At 39.9% G+C, this 26,175-nt stretch overlaps 1 protein-coding gene across 1 annotated transcript in view; it reads right to left on the bottom strand.

Moving 5' to 3' along the window:
• Window positions 1-26,175, bottom strand: part of PLA2R1 (phospholipase A2 receptor 1) — a 1,083,903-nt gene that overhangs the window by 941,447 nt on the left and 116,281 nt on the right. Inside the window, exon 2 of the mRNA XM_086956636.1 lies at window positions 10,086-10,199. Coding sequence (XP_086812762.1) covers window positions 10,086-10,199 — 114 coding nt within the window. The remainder of the gene's footprint in view (window positions 1-10,085; window positions 10,200-26,175) is intronic.

Here is a 26,175-nt window from a genome sequence, read left to right as displayed (position 1 = left end):
CCTTTACCCAAAATTAATTAATATTACAATTAAATTACTTCCCACCCTATTCCCCTATAAACCCACAACCCGCTCCAGTAGTAAAACATATAATTTACTTAAAAATATACATAAATTATCAATTAATTAATCAATTAATCAATTAAAAAAATTCATTGCCAATTAATATTTAATTGCAAAATAAATTAATCATTAAAAAATAATTATTTAATTACAAATAAATTACTTCCCACCCTATTCCCCTATAAACCCACAACCCGCTCCAGTAGTAAAACATATATTTTACTTAAAAATATACATAAATTATCAATTATTAATCAATTAATCAATTAAAATAATTCATTGCCAATTAATATTTAATTGCAAAATAAATTAATCATTAAAAAATAATTATTTAATTACAAATAAATTACTTCCCACCCTATTCCCCTATAAACCCACAACCCGCTCCAGTAGTAAAACATATATTTTACTTAAAAATATACATAAATTATCAATTATTAATCAATTAATCAATTAAAATAATTCATTGCCAATTAATATTTAATTGCAAAATAAATTAATCATTCAAAAATAATTATTTAATTACAAATAAATTACTTCCCACCCTATTCCCCTATAAACCCACAACCCGCTTCAGTAGTAAAACATATATTTTACTTAAAAATATACATAAATTATCAATTAATTAATCAATTAATCAATTAAAATAATTCATTGCCAATTAATATTTAATTGCAAAATAAATTAATCATTAAAAAATAATTATTTAATTACAAATAAATTACTTCCCACCCTATTCCCCTAAAAACCCACAACCCGCTCTGGTAGTAAAACATATAATTTACTTTTATATTTTTTTTATTTATAAAAACATATTAAACACATATTATAACAATTAATTTAAATACTTAAGTAAAATTTCTAACACATATTAGTAAATCGAAATTACTTACATCGATATATATGCTATCAATATAAGTAATTTCGATATTACTTACCTTAGGGTCGATATTCTGGCCATCGATATTCTGGACATCGATATTCTGTCCCTTCGATATTAGCAACTCGATATAAGTGTAAGTCGAAATTAAAGATTCGATATTTTGACTGTGTACCCTAAAGAGTACAAAACACAGAGGCCTTTTATATGTTTAGAGTTACAAACTCAGCATAAAAGAAAGGGGCAGTCCTAGCTTCTGCAAGCTTACAAAATACATAATATGGACATACAAGATCTGCAAAATATTAGCCAATAGAAAAACATCATGTAACCAGAATGTCTCCCTTACGTTGTGTTTCTGCCCAACCCATAAGTCAATCAATTACAGCACTTATAAGTCAATCAGTAATGGCAGAACATGTCTGTATGCAGTTAGGCCAGCTAGTGTCTGAGATTGCTTTCAAAGCAAGGACAGAGGGGGGGTTTTCTACACATTGCAGTCCAAAGGGCAGAAAGACTTCATGAATAGAGCAGTCTGTGTAAAGGCAACACAAATTGATGACAAATGTAAGATGGAGTCAAAATTAAAGAACCTCAGACCCTGCTTTTGCCATTACACAGGCAAATCCTAATTCCTTGCTTAGGCGAGCATTCTACTCATTTCATAAAAACAGATATATGTAAGCTATCAGCAGGAATACAAAAAGAACAAAACATTTAACATTTAGATAGCAGAAGAAAGTAATGACCACTATTACAAACAGGATTATTATTTTTCACAACCCTAAGCAGAAAGCAAATCCTAAAATTATGTAGTAAAATTTTTATGGCTCCTATGCATTTCAGTAACCCATCACATGTTCAGGTGAAACAGTGGTGATCCTCATCAACGCTCTGAGGTGAAAAAGGGGATATTCTTCCACAGAAAATTGACTTTATTCTGCTTTTACTAAACAGAATAGTACTTTAAAATAATGTCAGAAAAACAAGAATCAGTCTCCAAACTCCAATTCTATTCAATCGCACGGGAAATACCCAGAGTCCACCAAAGCCTCTTCTGGCAGGCTTCTATTGTCCATCAAATCTTCTTTTGTTGTTTTTTTCCGCATGGGCCTCTTCATTCAGGCCTTTCATGATCCATTGGAGTGCCCTCCTGGCAAATCCTCATAGCTCATTCAAAAGTCTCAATGTCTCAAGGCAGTGCACCAATATTTCCTGTGCTGCAGGCACTACAGGTAGTGTGCTCTCCATTGATCAAGGGCACAGATCATTTCACGCAGATCCGGGCCTACAATCTCAGGCTCCAACACTCATTACTCAGTGTCAAAGAACCCTCAGGCTGCTCTTTCATGGGCACCATAATGTAGTGCCTTTTGCCAATCTCGAATCCACCGGTTCACTGCACTTCCGTTGGAGCAAAGGAAAAGGGGTTGTGTGGCCAAAACTCAGGCCAAGGGGCTCAAGGGACTGCACACTGTCAGAGGTTAACCAGCACATGACAGGCGCTCTTTTGCACTGAAATTCTGGTTCTGTGGCAAAACCAGATCCTTCTTCTTTTCTGATGTTTAACGCCTTCTGATAAAGCAAGTACAATAGTTGGAGATATCACTGATGGCACGCTGGCGATCGCTGTCCAATCTTGCTACTTTTCTGGGTGTTGGGACCGTAGGGCCAAGGTATGTAGCCCTCATCTGTAGCTGACACTGATGAGAATTACCGTTCTGCAGGGTATCATTCTTCCTTTGACTCTGGAAGATCCTGCAGAACCTAGTGACGTAGGAAATGTAACACAGTTATTTCCTTCAATTTGAGTACAAAAACAGTTCATTGTATAACAAGGGACTGCAAGCAAGTGGCCTGCAATCTTTAAAGGAGTGGCCATAGTCATGGGACATTTCTGGTCTAGAACACACTGTCATTCTCAAAGGCAATACAAAAACAAAGGCAGTAGGCAAAACAGCTCCTCTAGCCTCTTTAATTGGGTTTCCATGTGAGAGCATATCCTCTACCATCTAAGGGTAGATAGCTACATGGGAATTCGATCTGAATGGATGTCCTCACATATAGTGGCATTGTCTAATGGGGCAAACCCATTTTTTCTCTCAATAATTACATATAGGTGTTCCTAAATTCCTAATCTAAAACATTTCAAAAGAGAAATTACATCATACATATTATCAGGGACATGTAGATACCTCCCTTTAATAATTGTGCATCAGGTGGACTATGCAATACAAAAGCTAATGATCAAAATGTGGAAACAAAAGACAAGAACTAGAGAGTCCTGGTATTTCCATTATTTAAAATACATCTGGTCCACCAAAAATTAAAGCAGCATAAAAAAGGACCTAAAAAACAAATTAGAATAGGCATTGAATTTGTCATATTCAAAAAAACGTAAGGTGTCTCCTATTGAGGTGGAAAACTTATCTTACTATAGTATTGAGTCAAATAACCAGTCCATCACTACCCTAACAGTCAGACTGGAAAAACATCAGAGTAGGCCTAAAGAAAATTTTGAAAACCAGACTGGTCATACAAAAGGGAATTATACATAATATGGGGTCTCTGGTATATTACTGTAGTCTGGAAGTGTGAACCTGAACAATACACCAACTAGTGAAAGGAATTTGGAAAAGGGAAATGGGACTAGGTAAAAATGAGGCCTTGTTTCCTTTATGGTACAAAGCCATACACTACTTAGGAAGCAGAACAAAACTGACTAATGTAATATAGAAATTAGGTCACCATGTACAAGAGTCACAAATCTATAATTTATCCTTACGTCCAATCAGGATACATAATTTTTAGGGCTGTCTGTTCCTTTAAGGGAAGAGGACAGTATTGTGACTAGATGACACACTTTGATTCTGTATATCTCTTTTTTTTATTTTCCTTCAAATACCATTAAAGCCAAATTTGACATACACTGGTGAAGTGTTGTCTTGTTTTGTTCACAGCATGAAAAATCATATCTGTGAAATTTAGTATCAGCGCAAAAAAACAACAAAAACACACATATGCCAAGCCATCAGATATACGCGCTATATATCAAGCACAAAAAAAACCTAGACAAAACAATAGCACATGTAAATAAGCAGTGACACACAACACTATTGCATGCACTTTTATGCACTGTGAACCTGCAGCCCAAAACAGAATATTCAAGCCTGCTTAATTTGTCAGGCTTAAAAGCCTCACCCTCCTTTTGACAGCATATCACTGGTTAGTGGACATTTGGCTGTCACACACAACTAACTGTGTGGCTTCTAACACACAGGACCAGCAGGAACAATTCATAAAAGGATAAAATGCAAAAATATGTAAAACGCACAAACATTTCTGCACATAACAAACAAAATATCAACTGTAACAACCATCTTTTGAAAACATGCAAAAGCTTTTTAACTTTCCAAAAACATTTTCACAGACACTCTGCGTGTCCCGTGCGCCAACACCCTTTGAGGCCCTGCTTTTTGTAGCAATAATTTCTCCATCTCTTTACACTTACTCTTATCCTACCTCACTGCAACCTTAAAAGGATGAAGGTCTCAGTTAGGTCCAGCAAAAGTTAAAACCTTCCACCCTGATATTAAACTCAAACCTCTGCACCAGGCACATTGGCTCACTGACCTATTTAAAAGAAAACCCAAATGAGAACAACCTGCAAATGTGTATTATACCTGAATGTATGCATTTACTAAATCCTAAAGCACTTTAAAACTATTGTAAATGGCAAAAATGCCCAAATTTTACCCAAATTCGACTTTGCTATTTGGGGCACTTAAAAATAAATATCCTATAATACATATTAATCATCCTCAGAATGTGCTTTACAAATTGCAGAGATTGGACATTAACATATCTCCTGCAAATCCTGAGAAAAATTGGTTTTTCACGCCTGCGTAAGTGAAATTCTATATGCTAATGTTATCATTATGCAGTGTAACACAACTTAAATTAAATTATAATGCTAGGAAGTCACAGTATAAGCATTAAGCTTCATGAATAATAAAAAACGAATTTTGTAGCACTTATTTTTATAACCCAATCAGTTTTGAGAATTCCACATATTAAGACTCTGTAATTCCTCGAATCTGACTTCATTTTCTTTTCTCTTTTTTTTTTTGTTGCTCTGTGCCACGACGAACAAAGTGGCCTGGCCTCCCCAGGTCATAAACACATTAACCAGATTAAACTGTAAGAGACTAACTTCTTCACCCGAAACTGACCTGCAAAACCAATTTCCCTGATTGATCTTTATCTGAGATTGCCAATCAATGTTCAAGACATCGTTAACTTTTAGTTTCCTTGCACTTGCCCTATCTTGTTTCAGCATCTGTTACGGTTTCTTTCTTTTTAACTGTTTCTTTCACTACGTGGGTTAATTATTATTTAGCAACTGAGCCAAGAATATGCTTAGAGAAATGCTTAAAGAGAGGAAAACCCTTAATTAAAATGTCTTCCTATAATACAAAATAATGAACCTTAGTTTTAGAACCTTTTTAAAACAACATTCTGAAATGCAAAATTTCACCCGTGCAACTGAGGACAAAATCCTGGTCGAATAAATATTCCTGTTTATGTAGCTTGTCTCTAAATGTTTTGTAACATGGGCAGCTGTAGTCTTTTTCAAACTAAAACATATTAATGCGTGTTCTATATTATTTTGAATTCAGCAGGAATTTACTTCAGCTGATCTGTTTGCCTGTTAATATCTAACACAATGTATCTAAGGAAAATACTGTAAGTTTATTTATTTTTTAGCAGAACACCCAATTTCGTTTTTGGGGGCTTTTTATTCCTAGTGAATATGAATTTACATTTTAGTTTTTAAACATTTAGACATCTTGCTTAATAGACTGAAAACATCAAAAAGAAACACAAACACACATTTGAGCTCATTTCAGACACAAACAGAAAACAGGTCAAACACTCAGGACACACAATACGGCGCGCCATGCATTTCGTGAATAGCGCCATCGCTATTCATTTACAGAAATTGCACTAATGGGAAAACCACATAGACATTTAAACACACATTTAACCCACAAACCAATACTTAGGACAGAAATAAAAGACAGCCCACAGACTGTACTTAAACCAAACCGTTTGTAAATACTAGTTGTAAGCCATATTTACAAGAAACGCTTCTCAATTGTGTTCCAAAAGACTGCAAAAACAGCCCAACAGACTGATGTATGTCCAGAAAACGAAAATACACTCACTTAACTAGCTTTGGCTAGCAGAACACCAAACAAAATTGTTCTGCATATCTTCATTCATAAAACTGCGCAGAACAAAGGATCCTTGTATGTATTATGTCCATATTGTAATTCCCTGGGGATACAAAATCACCAAGCAAGAAATATGTTTTTAAATCTAACCTATTTAGATATTTCCCGCTAGGGAAGCTGGCTAATTTACTTCACATCACAACATGGTACCTTCCAAATAAAGCAACACATTCTTCTTATGTGAGCTTTCAAACAGGCATGCCCAAAATATTGCAAAATATATAATATTATAATCAAAATAGTGCTTAATGTACTTTTTGTACGTGCACCGTTCAACTAAACCAAATAGAGAAAATTCTCCTCATTACCTGTCTACACAAATTGCAATTTGCATATACAAACCTATACAAATCCAAAGTTGGCCAACACAAATTCCAAAGTTACAAAGCTACAGTAAGCATTACTAAACAACCTTACTCTTCCAAAGCTACAGTAAGGGTTACTAAACTACCTTACTCTTACCAATCAAAAAGGTTATCCAAATTCTAACTGTCAAGTTCTAAATGACCTAACGGTCGCTTTGCTTTTTTTTTTTTAATACTCACGCCAAAAAGGTTCTCAGTCAGGAGTGACATCATGTGGAGGATCAAAATCAGGAAGAGCAGAAATACACTGGGCTGCAGAGACGAAGAATCCCCAGAATCACTGTGCACAGAGTACCTTCTTAGTAGAATCCTGTCTTGTCCTCCTCAGTAGCTTTCTGTCTCCTGACAAGATCACTCCCACAGAAAGTCACTTCTCTGATGAAGCCCGTGTTGGCCGCGCCATCTGAAGAACTGAAATGTTCATTCTCAGGGGTCTCACTTATACAAAAGAACTTGGCATAGAAGCTGAAATATCGAAAGACATCTTTATTAAATGTAATAAGTGAGGCCACGTCACACAGAAGCCGCAGCAACCGAATGAGGTGGTCTAAAGAGTACAAAACACAGAGGCCTTTTATATGTTTAGAGTTACAAACTACGCATAAAAGAAAGGGGCAGTCCTAGCTTCTGCAAGCATACAAAATACCTAATATGGACATACAAGATCTGTAAAATATTAGCCAATAGAAAAACATCATGTAACCAGAATGTCCCCCTTACATTGTGTTTCTGCCCAACCCATAAGTCAATCAATTACAGCACTTATAAGTCAATCAGTAATGGCAGAACATGTCTGTATGCAGTTAGGCCAGCTAGTGTCTGAGATTGCTTTCAAAGCAAGGACAGAGGGGGGGTTTTCTACACGTTGCAGTCCAAAGGGCAGAAACACTTCATGAATAGAGCAGTCTGTGTAAAGGCAACACAAATTGATGACAAATGTAAGATGGAGTCAAAATTAAAGAACCTCAGATTTCCCGAAATTCCTTTGTATTGGAAAGACATGTTAACTAAGAAGTGAAGAGAAAGAGGAAGAGAAAAGAAAAGAGAGAAAAGGAAAGAAAAAGAAAAAAAGAATAAAGAAATTGATATGGACTTCAAATTTTGTCTTTTTAATTTTATGAAACTTTGACGCTCATTCCATTTTTTCAAATTGTTCTATCATTGTGTTTTTGGTCTTAATGGTGGACCATAGGAAGTGGAGCGCCACAATTGACTAAGAATCCATGAAATTACCATTAAGATTCTCACCAATGCATACTAAGTAGACCCTCATCGTTGTTAACACCTTGGCTGCTAGGTGTTTTCCCCCAGAGTGCTGCCATTCCATAAATCCCTTTATTCATGACGAGCTCAGCTCGTCATCAGCACAGCTCAACCGTGCCTCAACTTGTATGCAATAAGTGGCAGTATCTGCTGCCCATGCGTTGATTCTACTGCATCGAAATGTCTCCCACCATAATTTAGCGCTTTACACAAATTTAAATGAACATTGTGATTGGTAACTGCTAAGGCTGCTTCCCACCTTTTCTCTATTCCGTTAATAGTCTTCAACTTCATACGGAAATAGTAGTATGCAAACAGCGCTTCTTAGCCTTCAGCTGGATATAATGGGGACAGTCACATAATGAAAAGCACAAACTTTCAGTGAATACTTTTGTATTAAAACCATTGTCATAAATGGTGTTGTGCAGCGATATTGTCAGCCACACGTGTAGGGCCTCAGAAGTCATACTAGGAGCATGCTAAGAAGAGAAGATAGTGATGTTTGCGTTGCTGCCTCAATTGGGTCCAAAAACAGATAGTGTTACGAAATCACCAGACTCAAACAATGTAAGAGGAGCATATATTCTCCAAATTTTCACTTTAAAATTCTTTAATGGTGTTGATTAGGGTATGTGGCCTTTGTTAACAGCTGATGTAATTCTACCAAAGCCAACCCAGCCCTGGTGTTGAATTACACTGGACAACTTGAACACCAGCAATTCGTAGCTATTTTCAACGCCAGAAAGTTATGTTGTAAAATTTTGGGCACAAATAGAACTTATTATTTATATGTTTTATTCCTCTGTATATTTTTCAGTTAAAGCAACCATAACTACAACTACCAAATGCACCTGTTTCTAAAGCACAAGGCTAGAAACTGTGTTTCCTGATGTAATAGGAACATATGGTAACCTTAGGCAAACGGCTTTGGATTAAATATGCACTTAACTGCATACGCATGCTGAAAAAAAATGGCATCCTCCTAGCTGTTTGTGCCATGCTGGAACACAATAAGGGGAAAATGGGGAGGACCGGGGGCACCATCTCCTCTGATAGGGGGCACTTTTTCCCTTTATCACTACTCAATCGTGCCCAATAACATAATACCAAAGAGCCCCACAATGTCTCCATTTATGTGTCCAAACATCAGTTTTTATTATTTTTAATACCGAAAGAAACAGATCTATAGCAAAGCTCCTACCTATTTGTTTTTTTTCGTCACCAAAAATGCAAAACTATTCTCACAGTTGCACACCACATAATTCAAATCCACACATTTCCAATCCACAAACATAATTCAACAAAGCACATACATAAAATCAACATAACAATTACACTACCCACCACATACATCCAATTCATACCCTAAAATTTCACATCATGCTACATAATTCAACAGCACACCACATAATTAAACTGCATTGCATACCATGCCACAAAGCAAAATACCATTCCACATAATTACAATACACAATCCGACTCCACAAAATTCCAATACACTCAATACCACATAACTATCCACATAATTCCACAGCACACATACCACATAATTCCACTAAACAAATCCACTCCACACCACACATTTCCACACCACACAATACCACAACTAATACAATACAACCCACATAATTTTACTACACACAACATAATGCACTCCATTACACAGGAAAAAGAACATTGCCATTCACAATGCCAATTTCTCTAACTCAAACAAATGCGAGAGCTATTGCATTTCAAATGCTTGTTTTTATTCCTCCCCCCATCCTGCCTATCCTCAATGTCAACATCACTTGAATGTGTCCATCTGTAACGCAACTGGTGCTCTCATACTTTTGGGTCGAGTTTGCGATATATAAAACTCCATAAAAAACAACAACAAAACTTGCACAGGTTGTCTTATAATCTCTCCCTTGCTTCTAACGTTACATGTTTTATATAGAGTGCACAATATCTTGTAGTACCTCACTCATTCACATCTTTCCATCTTGTTGTTAGCATCCATCTAATAGTATATAAGTACTGTTTGCTTACCTCCTGCAAAGTAATTTCATTTGAGATTGTCAGCAGGCAAATGCAAACAACGAAATATGTTTGACAAAAAGCAACTACATCACAATTTTAAAAACTCTATTGCTTATAGAAAATGGCAGACTGATATTAGATAAAGGTAATTCATGAATGAACAGTTGCATAAACAGGAAACATTTTTTTAAATACCTGCTTTCCAGTTCACCAAAGCCAAAGGGGAGCCATCCGACCACTGCCAACCAGTAGTTTCACCCAGGTTATTTAAACCTATCCATACATAAAGTCCAGTATTGCTCACCCGTTCTGAAAGGTAAAAGGTACACATAAAAAATGTAATCCAGTGAAAAGACGGGCTTGTTCACTGGCTCAAATTTTGCAATTTTTAAGAGTGTGGGTGTCCTTTGAATAATAATGTCACCAATATACAAAGCCATAGACCAGCATTCTCTAAAATAGATAGTGTATCAATTGTTTGAAATGCTATTTTCATGCCATGTCTTTATAAAATACCCTATGAATGATGGCCAACTCTTTGTTTACCGTCACATTTAATGATATATACATATTCATGCTTTGTCACTTAAATGTAAATGTGGCTCAATAACATATTATTTAGAACAAAGTACACAAATACACGTATATTTACTACAGTGCAAAACTTCAAATTGCAGTTTATTACCACAGAAGAGCGAAATTGGTAGAAGGAAAACACTGTTTACAACTTCACAGATTGTATGTTACAATTATTTTACACAGAGGAACAACTTCCAAGACAGTTAGAAGACCTCTTCACTGTGATTTATTCCCACTTCCCACACTCAACATGGAAATAAATACCATATTACACAGTGCACATCTGCACGGTTGGTACTAGAATATTAGAATTAAATATTGGGTGACAGAAATATTGTGTCCTAAATATTGCTTACAAACATATCATCCCACTGAAGCTAAATATAAAATCTACACACATTAGGACATTTGTTTTAGACAACATTTTTCTAATGATATTCTGACATGGAGCCACTGTGTGCACACACACATAGATACACACACATAAAAATATATTCACTGAGAAAAATCTTTAAAAAGTGAGCTATGTTTCTGGCTCAAGCATGTAAAACCACTGAAATTTGCTAGGGATAGTTATCACAGACACAAAACGAGCACCATAACTTGCACGGCCAGTCATGTTGTTCTCTTGTTAACCACTTTTCTGATTCTGTGTCATTGGCAAATTGCTGTTTTGAGCATGATGGACTCACTGACTTATGGGGTGTGTCATGTATTGGTTGAAAACCAAAAAAAAAGCAAATTTTCTGTGATATAAATGTCTGATCCAGAACAATAGATCAATTTTAACTGTGTTTTTCACTGAAATGTATTGTTTTTAATGATTCACTCAATTAACAATCCCTATTACCCAAGGCCTTTGACCATGAGTAGCAGTGGTTGGGTGCAGGGCCAATCCTGTGACCAGGCCCTGGGTCCAACCGGCCATGGAAGCCAACCACCCCATTGCGCAGAGCCTTTGGTCATGCACAGGGGGGTTGGCCTAAGGGCCAACTCTGTTGCTGACAGCCTAGGGTTGCTTTTGGCCAAGCCTTTTTATAAAATATTTTTTCTGATTCACATATGCTAAATAGAATTTGTGAATCCCGTGCAAGCTTCAAATTCAGAGGCTTGTATTGGAATCAGAAGCCAGATTTCTGATTAACGCATCCACAACATCTAAAATGGTGGCCAAGACAGGTACATTAGTCTCAGTCTGCCTTTTCAGGTGTCGGGATGAGAAATCTGACTTGGGAATCCTGCAACTGTTTTCCACTTTTTATTTAATCTAAGATGATGGACTTTGAGGGCACCCCCACTGTGGCCTGAGGGCCAGGGTTTGCCTACCCGACCACCTTATAGAGCATGGTTCCAAAACTGCAGGACATGGGGACAGTGCCCTGATACTTATAATTGAAAATCTGATATCAAACTTGCTTCCTAACAGAGTTGATGACAGGGGAAAAGAATTATTTATCCAATCATATCATTATTATTTTTTTAACCCTGGAATCAAGAACCCCAAAAGAGTTTCTACAAATATAGCAGGGTTGTGTATTAGAACAACACAAACTTCATAGTACACAGACTTAGCCCATGGCTAGTTCAGAGTAATAATATTAATAATAATAATAGTTCATTTGTAGAGCGCCTGTCTACCCCCAAAGGTGTGTCCCCGCGCTAGAAGCACATCAGCAGGAGTGGGAAAAAAGTTACCGGACTAGAGTTGGTAAAACCATGTTTTCACAGTACCACATCCAATCCATAAGCTGATCAGGGTAACAGATGGTATTTGCACCCTTGATCATGACACTCTGATTCTCAAGGAATCAGTGGAAACAGATCTAACCCTTTCGTTTGGTTACACTTGCATGCCCAAGGTAAGCACAGGAATGACACAACAACGCGTTTTCAAACATTTATTGAAATTCTTGTATTCTTGTAAAGAAAGCATGAGTTATGATTACTAGAAAGATGAGAACCATTACTGAAAACAGCATCATTAGAATAGTAAACAATATTAACATTTCAACCATATTAATTGTTGCTAATATTTGCCTACCACAATCTATATCTAATAGTATACTAAAGAGAGTACAGCGGAGTACCCTCTGCCAGATCAATTGTTATAGCCTAAACCCCATTCTTTGGTTTTAGGTGACTGCAAGCTGGTCACAGTGCACAGGTTATCTTCCTTATCAGGATGGTGGTGGGTGACTGCATGCCGCATCTCAGTGACAGTTCTCAGAGTTTCCTGACAATCCTAGCAGGGGAAAGCTCCTCTGAAAGAGCTTTAGCACAGAAGTAGTATATCTCTCATCAAATGTGTCAGTGGTGCAGTGCTGCTCATTTGATTTCATCTGCCTAAAATGAAGTGTTTCCTTATAAGCACATAAATAAAGGAAAACAATGGTGCTGTGTTCTTCATATATGACCCTGGGACTAACTGTACAGACTATAGGTCGTTAATGCCTGTTAGAGATGCACATACAACACATTCACGCATTAGCAGGAAGTGTGGCAAAGGGCACCATGAGAAAGAGATGTCAACCTAAGGGGTTGAATCTAAAATGGAGAGATCATGTGAGCCATGCTAAAAAAAGGCAGCGATACACAAATGTTTCAACACTTTAAAATGAGTTTGGCAATTTTATGAACAGTAATATCTCAAAACTACTGAACAGATGTACACCACACCATTGAAAGTAGTCTTTCTTAGTAAAGTTCTACTTTCATACCAAGTTATGTCTAAATCCATTCAGAGGTTTGAGTTGAATTCATGAGCAAAATATTCAACAGGTGCAAACAATGGCATACATTTCTTTTGACCTGAAGTAACAATAACTTGTGCCCCAGCCATGCACAGTGCTGTCATCAATGATGCCAGTGCAAATGCCAGATTGATGTCATCAATGATGTCATAGAAAATATCAGGAGTGATGTACAATGTGAGATAAGTAGTGCATGGATAGGGCACACGTTATAGTTACTTAAGTTAACTGTAACTAGTGAATTTCAGTATTTTTTAGTGTAAAATGGAACATTCTGAAGTTTTCACCTACCTACAGCATCAGGGTAACCTTTGGCTTTTTCAGGTTTTTAAAAATATGAAATAAGATATAATAACCTTTACCCAGCTATCACGTGACTTTAATTTATGTTTTACAGTGAGGTACCATGGTAGTTTTAATGTAAACTAATATTTTACCTCCATAACTTACTGGGCCTACCCTGCACCATGAGCAAGCAATTCCCCATGGGTAGCCATCCCTGCAGCACAGAGCCTTGAGTGTGCAAAGTGTGGGTATGGCCGCACCCAAAACCCCATGTGTGCCAATGCCACACTGCAGACGGCCTTTGGCTGTGTGCAGCTCAGGGTTGGCCTCAGTGACTAGCCTGCAGCCAGACCCTGCACTCAACCCACTACAGAAGGCTAAAACACCTTTACTGGCCAATCCACAGAGTCTTGCAGTGCCCCAAGATCAACTCCTTTTTTTTTCAAGTCAATGCAGTACCACACTACTACTGTGAAATTACACTGAGGCAAGTGCTGCCCCCTGCTGTAGTACTGTGGCACCGCAAAAAAAAATCTTTTTAATTTGACCCCAGGGATACCCCTCTGGCACCATTTCACAAGAGTCAAGGAGTCACAGTATCCCTACTCTACTCAATAATTCTCTCCTTTTATTAGTACTTTGCGATACAGGGCCAAGTCCCTAAGTCATAAAAATGGAAGTCACAACCTTGTCTTCTGTTAGATCTGTCAGCCTTAGGGTGGTCTTCCCCCAAACATTTTTCCTACTTACCTCTAATTTTTGCTAGATTCTGTTTTTGTTAGCATTAGGAAACTTTACTACTGCTAATCAGTACTAAAGTGCTTGTGCTCACTCCCCTAAACATGGTTTGATTGGCAAATACCTAATTGGCATATTTAATTTACTTATAGGACACATTGTAGTGAAGTTTACCCTATACCCAGAGTCTGTAACTTGAATGCTTCACTGTGGGTGTGCTGCAGTTATTGAGCGGTACAAAAGGGGGTGGTGATGGACGGAGCATCTGAATCAATCAAACACTCACACCCAGTCAAAAGATCTTGGTTTAATCCATCACCATTCTTTAGCCCACTCTGCCACCCCAGTTCAGACATGGCTATATGCAAATCAGTCTGACCCTGTGCCTCATGGGAACAGTCCAGCCCGAACTGCCAAGCCATATCTTCCCTGGACCGGAAACAAGCTTCCGAGGACCGGTTTCTGGCATTCCAGCTGTCTTCAGCCCGGCTTGCTTGAATCCAGTGGCAACGTGAGCAAGGGACTCACGTCTGAGCATACCCTGCCACACTTATGGCGGCCAAAAGCAGAACAAAAGGGGTTGGTGATGGACGGAGCATCTGAATCAATCAAACACTCATACCCAGTCAAAAGATCTGGGTTTAATCCATCACCGTTCTTTAGCCCACTCTGCCACCCCAGTTCAGACATGGCTATATGCAAATCATATGGGAACAGTCCAGCCCCAACTGCCAAGCCATGTCTTCCCTGGACCGGAAACAAGCTTCCGAGGACCAGTTTCTGGCATTCCAGCCGTCTTCAGCCCGGCTTCCTTGAATCCAGTGGCAACGTGAGCAAGGGACTCATGTCTGAGCATACCCTGCCACACTTATGGCGGCCAAAAGCGGTACAAAAGGGGGTGGTGATGGACGGAGCATCTGAATCAATCAAACACTCACACCCAGTCAAAAGATCTGGATTTAATCCATCACCGTTCTTTAGCCCACTCTGCCACCCCAGTTCAGACATGGCTATATGCAAATCAGTCTGACCCTGTGCCTCATGGGAACAGTCCAGCCCGAACTGCCAAGCCATGTCTTCCCTTGACCGGAAACAAGCTTCCGAGGACCGGTTTCTGGCATTCCAGCCGTCTTCAGCCTGGCTTGCTTGAATCCAGTGGCAACGTGAGCAAGGGACTCACGTCTGAGCATACCCAGCCACACTTATGGCAGCCAAAAGCGGTACAAAAGGGGGTGGTGATGGACAGAGCATCTGAATCAATCAAACACTCACACCCAGTCAAAAGATCTGGGTTTAATCTATCACCGTTCTTTAGCCCACTCTGCCACTCCAGTTCAGACATGGCTATATGAAAATCAGTCTGACCCTGTGCCGCATGGGAACAGTCCAGCCCGAACTGCCAAGCCATGTCTTCCCTGGACCGGAAACAAGCTTCCGAGGACCGGTTTCTGGCATTCCAGCCGTCTTCAGCCCGGCTTGCATGGCTTGGCATTCGGGCTGGACTGTTCCCATGCGGCACAGGGTCAGACTGATTTTCATATAGCCATGTCTGAACTGGAGTGGCAGAGTGGGCTAAAGAACGGTGATAGATTAAACCCAGAAGCTTGTTTCCTTCCCAGTATAAGAATTGGCTTGGTAGTTTGGTTTGCCCTGTTCCCATCATGCACTGGGACAGGAACAGACTAATTTGCATGTAGCCAGGTTCTGAGCTGGGATGGTGCAGTGAGCTAAAAAACGGTGATGGATCAAGCCCTGATCTTTGGACTGGGTAAGAGTGGTCTGCTTAATTCAGACACTCTGTTCATCACCACCCCCTTTTCTGAATCATTTTATCCACCATAAGCGTGGAAGGGTATACTCAGATGTGAGTCCCTTGCTCATTGCACCATCAGGATTCAAGCAAGCCGGGCCGACGACGGCTGAAATGCCAGAAACCGGTCCCCGGAAGCTTGTTTCCTTCCCAGTATAAGAATTGGCTTGGTAGTTTGGTTTTCCCTGTTCCCATCATGCACTGGGACAGGAACAGACTAATTTGCATGTAGCCAGGTTCTGAGCTGGGATGGTGCAGTGAGCTAAAAAACGGTGATGGATCAAGCCCTGATCTTTGGACTGGGTAAGAGTGGTCTGCTTAATTCAGACACTCTGTTCATCACCACCCCCTTTTCTGAATCGCCCTCCCAAACATGCCACAGGTTTGCTTTTGCAGCCTGAATGCAGTGTCACCATTTTAATTTGGCATTTAAACCCACTTGCCAAGCCTTAAACTCCCCTTTTATTACATATATGTCACACTTAAGGTAAGCGCTAGGTAGATCATAGGGCAGGGTACTGTGTAATTAAAAGGTTGGACATGTACTTTTAAGTTTTACATGTCTTGATAATGACAAACTCCCAAACTCCTTTTTCACTTCTATGAGGTCTACTCATCCCATAGGAAAATACTGAGAAGTCCTTATTACATCACATACGCTGTAGCACCTAATTGGGAGTAGATAGATATATCTTGTTTGATACCTATGAGATTGTAATGATAAACCCTCTTTAATGCCTAAAGTTGGATTTTTCGTTACAATTTTGAAAATGCCACTTTAGGAATGTTACCTGTAAACAGCAATGTGCCTGCCAGACCATGGATTTACATGCATTTGAGATTTAAAATCTACACGAGTCTCCCTATTAAAGTTCAAAAATGAACTTTTTTGTCTTTTGTTAATTTTTTCAATAAAGAATGAGACCCCGTACTTGCTTTTGATTTCTCAAGAATGCTCTTTTACTGATATTTTGCCAACTTTGCATTTATCTTTTTCTTATATTCAAATTTATATACACATTTTTACATATACAAGGATTATTTACACACTACACCATGACAATACAAGACATTTGGTATGTGACATTGTTTTAGATACCTTGTGACACTTTAACTTGCACAGATGTTATCTTTACAAAGACTTGAAAATGACTGACGGTACGGTTCTACAATACATATACACAGCATATATTTACAAACTCCTCACACCTCAAATCTTTTGAGGGTGAATCCCGAATGTGACAAAGCATCCAATCTTATAACAAGCGTCCTTATAATGGTTAATGTTGGGACCTAATTCCCTCACGTCCTCTCTCATGTTTACATGTCAATACTGTTCTGTGACCCTAGGGAGGACAGAGCATTTAGAGCCCGATGTAGGTAATTTATTTTTACCACTTCGTAAATACCGAATGATACCTAATCGGTATTTAAGAAGTGGTAAAATAGAGGGGGGGGGTGTAGGTAATACAGAATCGGTAAATACCGAATCGTTAAGATTCAGTATTTACCGATTCTGTAAATACCGATTTGGTAATGCCCATTGATTCCAATGGGCATTGAAGCCCATAGGAATCAATGGGCATTACCGAATCGGTATTTACCGAATCGGTATTTACCGATTCGGTAAATACCGATTCCAGCAAGGGTGCAGGGGGTGTCACTTTGACACCCTCTTGCACCCCAAATCAAGACATGTGTGCCATGTGGCACACAGACATGCCCTAAGGGCATGTCTGTCTGTCACATGGCATAGGTGTGCATGCACACCTGGATTCGGTATTTTACCACCCAATTGGATTGGGTGGTAAAATACCGAATCTGAAAGGCCTGTAGCACTGGAAACAGTGCTACCTACATCAGGAATTTTCCGAATCGGCAAAATTACTGATTCGGTATTTTACAGAATCTGTAAATTTACCGATTCAGTAAAATATAGCCCCCTACATCTCAATCACCAAATACCAGTCGGTAACGGCCGAATTCGGCCGTTACCGACCGGTATTTTATGACCTACATCGGGCCCTAAGTGTTAAGTCGGGGTATCGTCCCAAATTATGATTTCCGTGCAGTGCCACCTGTGCACTGGCAGTAGCAATGGATGCTGGCTCTTGGCCTCAATGTGGGCTACGCCAACATATTTCGACCTTCTGTGGTGGACCTGGGCTGTTGTTATGTAGAAGGTCTTGTTCAGGACAAATGTTCTTGTGAGACACTGTAAGTGCATTAAAATATATTTCAGTTACTTTTCTAATCAAGAGCCCTAAACATGCCGAATTCACGAATTGTAATACAGATAATGTAATGTACTGTGTGATATGTCCATGCAAGCTGGCATATGTAGGCAAAACAACCCAGGCAGTAAAGAAGAGGATCACCCAACAAAGATCAAGGATCAAATGTAAAGTCCAGAATCCCCCATGGTACAGCACTGTGAAGAAAAAGGACATGGGACACAAGATATAAAATGGACAGTCCTGAAACATGTAAAAGGAAGGTGCACAGACTCGATGCTATCGCGTTTCGAAGCTGAAATAATCCTACGACTGGGCACCACCGATAATCGTCTTAATGAGATGAGTGAAATAATGCACTGCACATGAAAAGGCAACACTATCAAATACAGTGCAGTATGCAGCAATACACACATTGAATTAAAAATCACCCCCCCCAGCCACACATGCTATCTTGACACATGTCCTGAGCGACTTCGTAACAGACACAGTCAGTCAGCTAAAACACACTGGCCACAAACCAAACGGGATTCACAACAGCAAATAAATGAATGCAACAAATATTCTCCAGGGTGTACATTCACACAATAATCAGTTAAACCCCAGGAAATTATTACATCCAGACGAAAGTAATGCTAGTCTTCGCGGGACCACACTTAAAGAAACGACTCCACAACCAGTATCTGACTTTAGACATGGCAGTCCATGGCCGTAAAACAGGAGCGAAGCACAAAGAAAGAAGTCAGTTATACATGCATAGGCTTGCATATATTGCATGAAGGTTAGAGATTGTACCTAGAAATGCATTTGGGAATGTTCTGTTACTAGGTGGTGGTCTGTAAAGAAGGAGAAAGTTACAGGGAAGGGTTGGGGTACAGTTGCATCTGACGAGGAGGGCACCCCATCTTGTGAACAAGCATCCTTAGCTTTGGTGAGATTTCTTGTTCCCGTAAATAAATTTGCCTATGCAACTTTGTGTTCCAGTTTGGTAGCCTGGTGAAATTGCTTTATGCAGTACTGGTTCCATATCGTCCCCCAGCAATGATTCAGTTCTGAAAAGTAAGTCAGATCTGTCTGCCAGTAGGTCGAAAAGGTGGCACTTGTGTTTTTCAAATGGAACAAATATTTATCAGTAGGCAGTCTAAAGAACATATTTTGGAGGTAATGCTTCTGGAGAGTAAGTATTGTCCTTTTAATGTGCAGGTAGTGTGCTATTGGTGGTTGTGGTAACTATTGCAGGGCAGAGAAGCTTTTGTTTATCGTTATCTTCCTCCAAAAGGTTTAAAGAAATGTTTTCAGGTATGCTTCTGTGAGTAAATAGGTATTTCCATAGCGTACTTAAATACCAGAAACATGCATTAAAAGCAGTGAAGGTAAGGCAACATGCACAAGCATCTGGATTTCATTAGACTGCATTCACAGAGTAAAGGAAAGAGTACCAAAAAGCTATTTGGAAGGCAAAGCTCGGACAGAGCAAACATAACTGGATTGAGGTCATACACACCTGTGAATCAAAGAATAATAAACTTCAATGGGCCCTAATTAGCCAGCTAGAGCAAGGGCCAACTCTTTCATCTGGCAACCACATCCCTCAATACACCTGTGTAACTCACATCAGCTCTCCGTATCATTTGATAGAATTAACAACATTGTATACAGATAATAGGAATGAATCTCCAACTCTCCGCTTCTCTCGAACTACAATCGAAGCTCGAACAAAGAAAATCAGAGGAAATGGGGCGCCGGACCCAAATGGATTGTCTGCAACAATCCACAAGCACGACCAGGGATTCTGGAGTAGACAATTCCTATAGCCGTACAACTTTTGTCCTCAAGAAAACAACATCCCAGCGTGTTGGTGCAGGCCTATTCTCCACACTTACTTTAAAAATGCCCCTATTCAAACCCAGACAGCTACTGACAGATTGTGCCATTAGACATCAACTCAAAGATCTTTTCCAGCATTTTGTTGCAAGAACTGGAATAGTAGGCAGAAGGTGTAGGCAGTCTTGATCACAGATAATAAAACAGGCTTCCGGACCAAGTCAAGTACGACTGACAATCTTGTGGCTCTTTCCATGCTCATAGAGAAATACACTCAGAAAAAACAATGGCTATCTACAAGTTTAATTGATTTTTCAAAAGCTTTCACTAACGTGGACAAGAATCTGCTGTGGAGGATACGGAGAAGATGGCGGCTGACTAGAAGCTCAGTCGTGAGCTCCCTGCCGGAGAGACTCGCAATTCACAGCATGCCCACCGGAGTTTGAGGAATGCTGGAGAGGGTAGAGAGGTGAAAAAACCAGTGAACTACCGAGCCCTACCTGGGTGGTGTGTCAGACTGCCTACTGCGGCCACTGCTGCCGATGCTGCTATCTGCCTGCTAGCCGGCCGGCTGCGGATCTGGGAAACCTGCGGACCTCTGGACGGCGGTCTGGGAGCCGCGGGGTTTCGGGGTCGGCAAGTTAAATCTTTCTCGTGGTGTGTGGATGTTGCAGTTCTTGCCGCTTTGTGAGGAGGTGGAGGTAGCGGCAAAAATAGGAAGGCGCTGTGCACGGAGGCTCGGTGTGGACGCGGCGCCAGTCACTGGGATTCAAGTTTAGAGTACAGAGAATTGAGAGGAAAGCCGACAATGCCACAACGAGGCCAACGTCCGTCGGTGGGAGAGAGTGCGTACCGTGCTGGAGTAATTAGGAAGACGGAGCCCGGCAGTGCCCTGCGGAGCTCAGCGGAGCTCACCGGTGGTGTGGGCGGCCCGAGCTCGCCTCGTAAATACTAGGACAGCACATCGCGTTTCCTTCAGGGGAAGAGCGGCATTAGTATACAAGGAAGTGGCAGGGAGAAAGGGCTGCTTGTCTAAAAACCAAACCATTTTGCCAGAGCCTGAAAAAATAGCAGCATTGAAGGGCAGAGAAGGCAGAAAAAAGCAAGAAATCAACAGCAAATCTTGGTAAGCGATACTTCTGTTTGTTTTCTTTCAAATATCTGGAAAGCTGGGAGCTCTAGGGGTGTTTTGAAGGCAGTAGCAGTGAATAGTGAGGGGGAAGCAACCGAGGGGAGAGCATCTAAACCAGGAAAACTGGAAAGATCCAAGGTTTCCCCCACAGAAAATAAAACCCTGAGAGAAGGGAGCCACACTGGAGGGGGTATAGCCTGAGAAGCTTGAAAAACAGACACCTGGATATCAAGGAATCAAAAGGCACTAAAGACTTTAAAGACGCAAGCCAGGCTAGGGACAGTGATAAGGACAAGGACAGAGATAAAGGCAAGAACCTTACCCCTAGAGGGGCCAAAAGGAGAAACAAGAAGTGTACCGCACCCCTATCACGAGCAACCCGGCTAAGCCTAACAAAGCCTGGGCTTAGTAGTGCCCAAAAAATCACTCCATCACTCTGATCCTTCTTCAAGGTACAGGACATGAGGGGCGCCAGTGAAGAGAGAAACAGAGAGCCTCAAAAAACACAGACCATATTAAAGGGCACAACTATGGCAGAGAAACCAAAAGAAGGATTACTAACAAGTAATAAATATCAGGCCCTCGAAACTCCAGAAACTCAAGAAATAGAGAGTGGTGATGAGTCCCCAGAAGTGGTTAGTCGCCCAAGAAACACGCAGGACCTGGCAACGTCCCACGGAACAGACCCTTGCCTACAATCAATCCACACTAACAGCAATAGAAACAGCAACAGTATCAGTATTAGTGCCAACGCAGATAGTTCGAGTGGATCTCAGGCGGAAAAAATCCTGGGAGAGATGGGAGAGATGATGAAAGAACTAAGAGATAAGTTTGCAATCTCTTAAAGGAACCAGTAATGATCCAGGAGGCATATGAAACACTTGATCAAAAAATAAACACTCTCATAGACAGGGTCACACACGTAGAAGGAGAAATAGAAGTCCTGAACAGAAAAACAGAAGCAAACCACAAAGAGATAAACAAACTTAAACCTAGTGAATCTGAGATAAGCGAGAGAATGGAGTCCCTGGAAAACGATGCAAGAAGAAATAATCTCAAAATCTTAAACATACCGGAAGGTTTGGAAGGGGACGACATAAAGGGATTTACAATCCAGCTCTTGGAAGAATTAATTCCCTGGACTAAATCAATCAACCTCGCTGAAGACATCCAAAGGATACACCGTGATCCCTTTAGGAAAGGTAAAAAAGGAAAAATCCCAGAAAAATATTAATCAACTTTATGACCTACTCATTAAGGAAAAGGATTCTGAGTGAGGGATTAATATTCGTGTCTTTCTCTAAAGATGGGTGGAAATGCAGGATTAGATCAGATATATCAAAAACTACCCAGGATAGACAGTGGGAGCTGGGCCAACATATGCCACAATTGAGGACACTAGGTGTGAATGTCCAGATGCGCTTTCCGGCCTCACTAAGGATCATGTGGAACAACAAAATGTTCAATATAAGAGATCCAAAGGAAGTGGAAAAACTTATGGAGCAAATTAAGACACAGCAGGAAGATCGCTCCCACTCTCACTCCCCCTCCTAATAATCTAACCAAAAGCCGATTGACCTCGGCAGACACATAAAGGTGGGAAAGAAAAAAAAACTAAACTAAACCAAAGGCAGGGAGCACGAAAATGGGCATATTCATGCCCAAAAGAAGGAAGAAAAGGGAGTCTTCTCCGGGGGGGGAAATACCACAGAATTGCTCACCCAAAAAATTTGATAAAAGAAAAAAATAATGTCACAGGGTGGGGAGCAAATTGGTGAAATAGTCAAAAAAATAACAAAGTCCTAAAAGCAAGCCAAGAGGAGATCAGTGGCCGACGAGCAAGATGTAGGAAACCGACCAAAAATGATTAACACAGATACAACAGGGAAAGAAAAAAAGCTCAATGTCTTAACATGTAATGTAAATGGGCTGCGAATAAGAAACAGTAGATCAAAAATTCTGGAATATTAAAATAGGGATTGTGAGATAATAATAATACACGAATCTCACTTAACCAAGGAAGAATGTGAGCCTATATGTAAATGTCAAAGCTGGATAGAGCATTGAATCTGTACGAGCCAAAACTGTAATGTAAAAGGAGTGGCGATCATATTCAAGAAATCTCTTAAAGCAGTAATAGGCAGATCAGAAGCAGATAAGAAGGGAAGCTGGGTAAGCGTGAGAGCAAGAATTTATAATAACTCATACACAGTGGTGGGCTACTATGGTCCAAATGTGGACGATCCCGAACCGCTTCAAAACTTATACTCCCATCTCCTGTCAGCTGATTCACCCACAATAGTTGGAGGAGATTTCAATATTCTATTAAATCCAAAAGAAGATCGATACAGGATAGGGAAATCTCTCACAGCGCCAAAAATGAGAGAGTGGGTCGGAATCTGTATAAAGGATCTAGGGATAGTGGATATCTGGAAAGAAAAAGGGAATAAACAACACAAATTCACATTCAAAAATAAAAGGCTAGGACATGATTCCAGAATCGATTTTTTCCTAATCAGCAGTAGTCTAGCTGAGCACACAAGAAAAGTGGAGCACATTCCAGAACACATCTCTGACCATTCTGCTGTACAACTTAACTTGGTGCTAACAAACTCTCCTATATCTCAAAGGTGTACATTGGATAAGAAGATTTTCCTGGATCAAGCTTGTATTGACAATCTAGCAGGAGAGACACAACAAATAAGGAACAACAAAGCAAACAGCTTGGGACACTTATAAAGCTTGCACAAGGGGGAAAATCATGAGCATAATGGCTCACAAGAATAGAGAGAAAAGAACCTTTATAGAAAATATTGAAAAAGATCTTATCGGATTAAACATAGAACAAAAAGGGCCAACACCATCCAAGATAGTGAGGAAATAGGAGAGAAATTAAAAATAACAAAATGGAAATGAATGACCACCTGGAAAAAACAGTTAGAGAAAGATGGGAGGCTAGCAAACTATCGCACTATGAGTATGGTGAAGGAGGCGGAAGGATTCTAGCCTGGAAAGCAAGAACTGAGTGAACCCGGAATAGGGTCACTAAAATACAGAAATAGGGCCAACAGGGACTATCTTCAGAAAATCATGAAATAAGGAAAGAATTTGCAGAGTTCTTTACGAAGTTGTACATGGAAGAATCCGCTTGCTCCGGCGACCAAATACAGAGCTTGCTAGATAAAATAGAAATTCCTATGGCCTCCCCGGAACAGAAGACAGACCTTAACCGGGAAATAACAGAGAAAGAGGTCTTAGACGCAATAAAGTCTCTGAAAAGGGGGAAGGCGGCAGGCCCAGACTCTCTACCAAACAAAACATACCTGGCTCTTCAACAAACTATTCTGACTCCACTTACTGAGCTCTTCAATTAAATATTTCTAAACAATGGTAAACTCCCCAACTCGTGGAATGATGCAATATTAAGCATTCTGCTGAAGCCAGGAAAGGACCCAACTAAATGTGAGTCATATAGGCCCATCTCCCTTTTAAACTGTGACTATAAGATCTACACACAGATATTGGCAAAAAGATTAGGGGCAGTGGCAGTGTCCCTGATCCATCCAAACCAAAAGGGATTTATCAAGGGCAGGCAGATATCTGAATTATCGCACAAATTTATTGCCACTATAGACATTGCGACCCAATACCATACACCTTTGGCAGTCATAACATTTGATGCTGCCAAAGCGTTTGACAGGGTCAGTTGGCCCTTTCTGAGCGCCACTCTGGCTAAATTTGATCTTGGGAATAAATTCGAGAATGCCGTAAAAAACATATACAAAAATCCAACAGCTGGAATATTGGTCAATGAGGCAGTCACGGATAGTGTACAGATAAAAAGAGGAACTAGACAGGGATGCCCCCTGTCTCCCTTACTATTTAATTTCTACATTGAGCCCTTAGCATGCCTATTAGGAAAAGAAGAGGGGATTATACCTTTCACTTATAAAGGATGGGAGAAGAAAGTCGCATTATTTGCAGATGACTTAATGATATTTACAGGCAATCTAACCAGCTCACTTCCTAAGATAGAAGATATTATAGGTCAGTTTGGGGCAGTTTCAGGTTAGCAGGTGAACCAACTGAAATCGGAAATAGTGGAGTGGAACGACTTGTCCGGAAATTCCCTAGTGAAAGATAAAATAAAATACCTAGGAATAGAATATATCAAAAATATTGAAGGGATAGCAAGCTTAAACTTTAAGAGAGTACACAAAGACATAAGAACACTCCTTAAGGCTTGGTCTGGTTTACATCTTGCCTTCCTAGGGAAGTCAAACCTAATAAAAATGACAATATTACCAAAATGCACATACTTGTTTAATTCCCTCCCACTGGATTTTAATAAGAAACAGATTAAAAAGCTGCAAGGGGAGATATCTAGTTTTATTTGGGCCTCAAAGGGAATAGGGATCGGCTGGAAAAAATTAAGAAGAAGTAAGATACAAGGCGGCATCGCCAGCACAGACATATTGGAGTACTACAGAGCTTTTCAGTTAAAAAATATATGGATCAGGCATAAGTGAAATGTGGCCTATGCACTGGAAAGCACTAATCGGACCAGGAGGAGATCACTATCTATATAAATTTGGACACCCCAAATAAAAAAAAAAAATTCAATTAAAGACGATAAGATCTGCAGCAAGAACCTGGTATGATATAAGAACTACCCTGGTAATACCCTATTACAGCAAATTTTCACCAATGTGGGAATCCCCCGGCACCCCGGACTGCCTAAAAGATAGTTTAGTAAACCCCTTAAGGGAAGCTAATATAAACTACTGGGGTCAGTTGATAAAAGATAATAAGATCACAGAATGGGAGATCTTATATGGAGAAACCCAGGGGACAATATCTAGATTCAAGTACTACCAATTAAACAGCTGGATTAAAGGAGTAAAAGAAAACCTACAAGGGGACGATACTATTG

This window comes from Lissotriton vulgaris, chromosome 2_1, assembly GCF_964263255.1.
Source record: "Lissotriton vulgaris chromosome 2_1, aLisVul1.2, whole genome shotgun sequence".
Classification (NCBI taxonomy): Eukaryota; Metazoa; Chordata; class Amphibia; order Caudata; family Salamandridae; genus Lissotriton; species Lissotriton vulgaris.
The sequence above is the reverse complement of the archived record's forward strand: the minus strand, read 5'-3'. Positions and strand labels throughout refer to the sequence as shown.